Source organism: Vicia villosa, linkage group LG1 (genome assembly GCF_029867415.1).
Source record: "Vicia villosa cultivar HV-30 ecotype Madison, WI linkage group LG1, Vvil1.0, whole genome shotgun sequence".
Classification (NCBI taxonomy): Eukaryota; Viridiplantae; Streptophyta; class Magnoliopsida; order Fabales; family Fabaceae; genus Vicia; species Vicia villosa.
In genome coordinates this window covers 128,874,445-128,878,248 of record NC_081180.1, presented here as the reverse complement: position 1 = coordinate 128,878,248, position 3,804 = coordinate 128,874,445, and the positions used below count along the sequence as shown (strand labels likewise).

The 3,804-nt window shown below is 37.1% G+C and overlaps 1 protein-coding gene across 1 annotated transcript; it reads left to right on the top strand.

Moving 5' to 3' along the window:
* The first annotated feature begins 904 nt into the window (after nt 1-904).
* LOC131644176 (hypothetical protein At1g04090-like) lies at nt 905-3,804 on the top strand. The gene is made up of 2 exons (XM_058914601.1): nt 905-1,295; nt 1,659-3,804. The coding sequence occupies exons 1-2, from the start codon at nt 1,193-1,195 to the stop codon at nt 3,248-3,250; spliced, it is 1,695 nt and encodes a 564-aa protein (XP_058770584.1). The 5' UTR covers nt 905-1,192; the 3' UTR covers nt 3,251-3,804.

Sequence of the window (3,804 nt, the reverse complement as noted above, 5' to 3'; positions counted from 1 at the left end):
ACACCAAAATGAATATCGTTTGGCATGGTGCATATTTCTACTTCAACGACGCAGAGCCCCCAAGTGGATTTAAGTTCACAGAGTACCCTTTTGAAGATTTAAAATCCATATTGAAAATGCTCCTAAAATCCTCAGATAATCGAAGAATTGTGAAGTTCGGGTATCGTCCCCCTTGATTGACAAGAAGGAAGATTTATTTCAACAACTTTGAGCTGAAGACAGGTGCAGGTTTAAGGGTTATGTGGAATACACTTAACCGTTACGAAACAAAAAGTCCACTGGATGAGGCGATTGCAAGATCGATCAAAAATATTATGAAGATGTTGAAATGTCCGTCTTAATGCTAAAATGTAATATTCAATTTATGATAATGATGATTATCTAAAATGTAATGTTATAACGTCCATCTCAAATGCGTTTTTTTTTCTTTTTCTTTTGACATTGTCTAATCTGTATAAGCTCGTTGTAGTTATTTAACCTCAAAACAAATTTTACAAAATTTACAAAATCACAATAACAAGAATCATCACCAAATTAAAAAATATTTTAACCAAATATATATTTAGTCAGACAGAACTAGAGTCATAAACTAAAATTAAAACAACACTTGAGAGAACTTATAAGAAAAGAGAGATTTTGTTTTGTATAATGTGGTCCAACAGTAGAAGAAAGGTTTGGTCATTAAAAGAAAAGTAAAAGAAATAGTATTAAAGTTGGACAAGATATGCTTATGGAGTGTGCGTAGGAATCAATTCATTGAAAAAGCATAAAAAATGGCATATAATTATGTCTTAATCAACAACAACAAATAACAAAGCCAACCACCACATGCTGAACCAATTTTCTACGCTAAGTTGTTAGGTCATACATATTTCTTTCCTTTTGTTTTTATAGTTTAAATATCTACCCAAAAAAAAAAGAGTAAAACCCGGAACAAACAATCTAGTATGCCCCAAAATACAAGGTAAAGGTAACCAATCAACCTCAATAAACCCGAAAACTAATTCATGTTCAAGTTGAAGCTCAAAGTCATGATGACTGCAAAATCATAATACAAGAAGACAAGTTGAAACCTTTTTTCTCCACTCTTGCCAAATCAACCTCTCTCTCTCTCTTCTAACAAGAGGGAGGGTATCTTTTTCTCTCTCTCTCTCAGTTTTTGCTTTTTGGGTGGTAACTGGTAAGGCAAGGCATGTTTGGTTGTGAGTGTTTTTGTTGGGATACTGTCCCTGAACTCCTTCTCTCTGATCCACTTCCTTATTCTCTTCCTTCACCTCTTCCACAATGGCCTCAAGGTATGTATGTTATCATCAACTTTCCCTTTTTTGTTCTTTTCTTGCTTTCTAAATAGTCCAACTTTTTTTTTTTTCTAATTTCAATGATTAAGTCAACTTACTTCTATATCTGCAAATTTATAATTTTTACAATAATTTTCATGTGTTAAAGTTTCAGGGTGGTGCAATTTTTTTTTCTTTCTATTTTAGGGTGACATCAAAATGGAAATTTTGTGTAAACTAGAGACATCAAAATTGAATTTTTTATATATGATTATGAATATGAATACTATTTTATTTGTTTTTGTTGTTGGCTTTGATGTGAAATGTTTGTGGCTTCAAATGTAATATTTTGTCAACTAAGTATGTGAGTGATTTAATCAGGTGGCGGTTTCGGCCATGGAAGAATGTCCCTTGGGAAAATAGAAGTTAGGAAAGTAGACAAATTTGAGAAAGTTTGGAGATGCACAAATTTGAATGGAAAGTCGTTAGGTTTTACATTTTATAGACCTTTGGAGATTCCGGATGGATTTTCGTGTCTTGGTTACTATTGTCAGTCCAATGATGAGCCGTTGCGAGGACACGTTCTTGTAGCTCGGGAAACTAGTTCTCAAACTCGACCTGATTGTTCTCGTGATTCTGCGTTAGAATCCCCGGCTTTGATAAAACCAGTTAACTACTCGTTGATATGGAGCATGGATTCACATGATGAATGTGTTTACTTTTGGTTGCCAAACCCTCCGACGGGTTATAAAACCGTCGGCATAGTAGTTACTACGAATCCAGATGAACCGAAAGTGGAAGAAGTTAGATGCGTGAGAACCGATCTAACGGAAGTTTGTGAGACGTCTGATCTATTACTAACAATAAAGTCGAAGAAAAACTTGTTCCAGGTTTGGAAGACGGATCCCTGTGATAGAGGTATGCTAGCGAGTGGAGTACCTGTTGGGACATTCTTCTGTGGCACAACCTACTTTGATTCTGAACAAGTGGTGGATGTTGCGTGTTTGAAGAATCTTGATTCTTCGTTGCATGTAATGCCGAATCTCAACCAGGTTCACACGCTTATTAAGCATTACGGGCCGACTGTATATTTTCATCCTGACGAGATATACATGCCATCATCAGTGCCCTGGTTTTTCAAGAATGGAGCGCTTTTGTATACCGCGGATAGTGCGAAGGGCAATGCTATAGCTTATGACGGCTCAAATTTACCTTGTGGTGAATGCAATGATAGTGCGTTTTGGATTGATTTGCCTATTGATGAAGATGCGAGAAGTAATCTAAAGAAGGGAAACATCGAGAGTGCGGAACTCTATGTTCATGTAAAACCGGCATTAGGAGGAGCCTTTACCGATATTGCAATGTGGGTTTTCTGCCCCTTCAATGGACCTGCGACACTTAAAGTCGCATTGATGAACATTGAGATGAGTAAGATAGGCGAACATGTTGGTGATTGGGAGCACTTCACGCTTCGCGTCAGCAACTTCACCGGAGAACTTTGGTCGGTTTTTTTCTCTGAGCACAGTGGAGGTAAATGGGTGGACGCATTCAATTTGGAGTTTATTAAGGATAATAAACCGATTGTTTATTCGTCAAGACACGGCCATGCTAGCTACCCTCATGCCGGGACTTACCTTCAGGGATCATCCAAACTTGGAATAGGTGTTCGAAACGATGCTGCTAAAAGTAACTATATTGTGGATTCAAGCTTCAGATATAAGATTGTTGCGGCCGAGTATCTCGGTGACGGAGTCATTACAGAGCCGTGTTGGTTGCAGTATATGAGAGAGTGGGGTCCTACCATTGTATACGACTCGCGGTCCGAAATAGAGAAGATAATAGACATGCTTCCAATATTTGTTAGGTTTTCTGTGGAGAACCTATTTGAATTATTTCCAACTGAGCTTTATGGCGAGGAGGGGCCAACTGGTCCAAAGGAGAAGGACAATTGGCTAGGAGATGAATATTGCTAGTCATGCATTATGCTAACCATATGCTATTATTAATCATTTCTCTTGAGCTAAGGAATCCAAACTTGTAAGATATCATCTTTTTGTCATGATAATGATTTGTTTTCGGATTTTGAATTCCTGCAGTCGCAAATTTACGCATTCACACAGTTAGCAGATCAGTACAGGTTGAGATCAAATGGTGCATAAACCAAACAGATTTTGATTTGAAATCTGAATTGTCCGGTCTAGATTCAACGATCAGTGATGTCCTGACTGCGTGAATGTGTGGTTAAGTGACCAAGATATTGTCATCATGTAGAAACTGTGTAGGAGGTGTGCCACGCATGGGTAGTACATATAAATTTCTTGATTCGCACGGAACGAAAACAGTATCTATATCTCTGAATTTTAAGTTGTTTTATGTATAATACACAAAACTTAGAACATGTACAAGGTAGCTATAGGTTGTATACACATTCATAAATGCTTTCATTAGTATTGCTTGTAATGGAACAGAAATGTGCTTGATTCAGTGTTGTTACTTAAGTTAATTTTCTTTCATTTGCTTGTTTGAA

What these genes read in the sequence shown, in the direction of transcription:
- LOC131644176 (XM_058914601.1), top strand. Translation starts at nt 1,193, where the DNA reads ATGTTTGGTTGTGAGTGTTTTTGTTGGGATACTGTCCCTGAACTCCTT. An exon ending in TCTTCCACAATGGCCTCAAG is followed by an intron (nt 1,296 to 1,658) that starts GTATGTATGTTA and finishes TGATTTAATCAG; the next exon opens with GTGGCGGTTTCGGCCATGGA.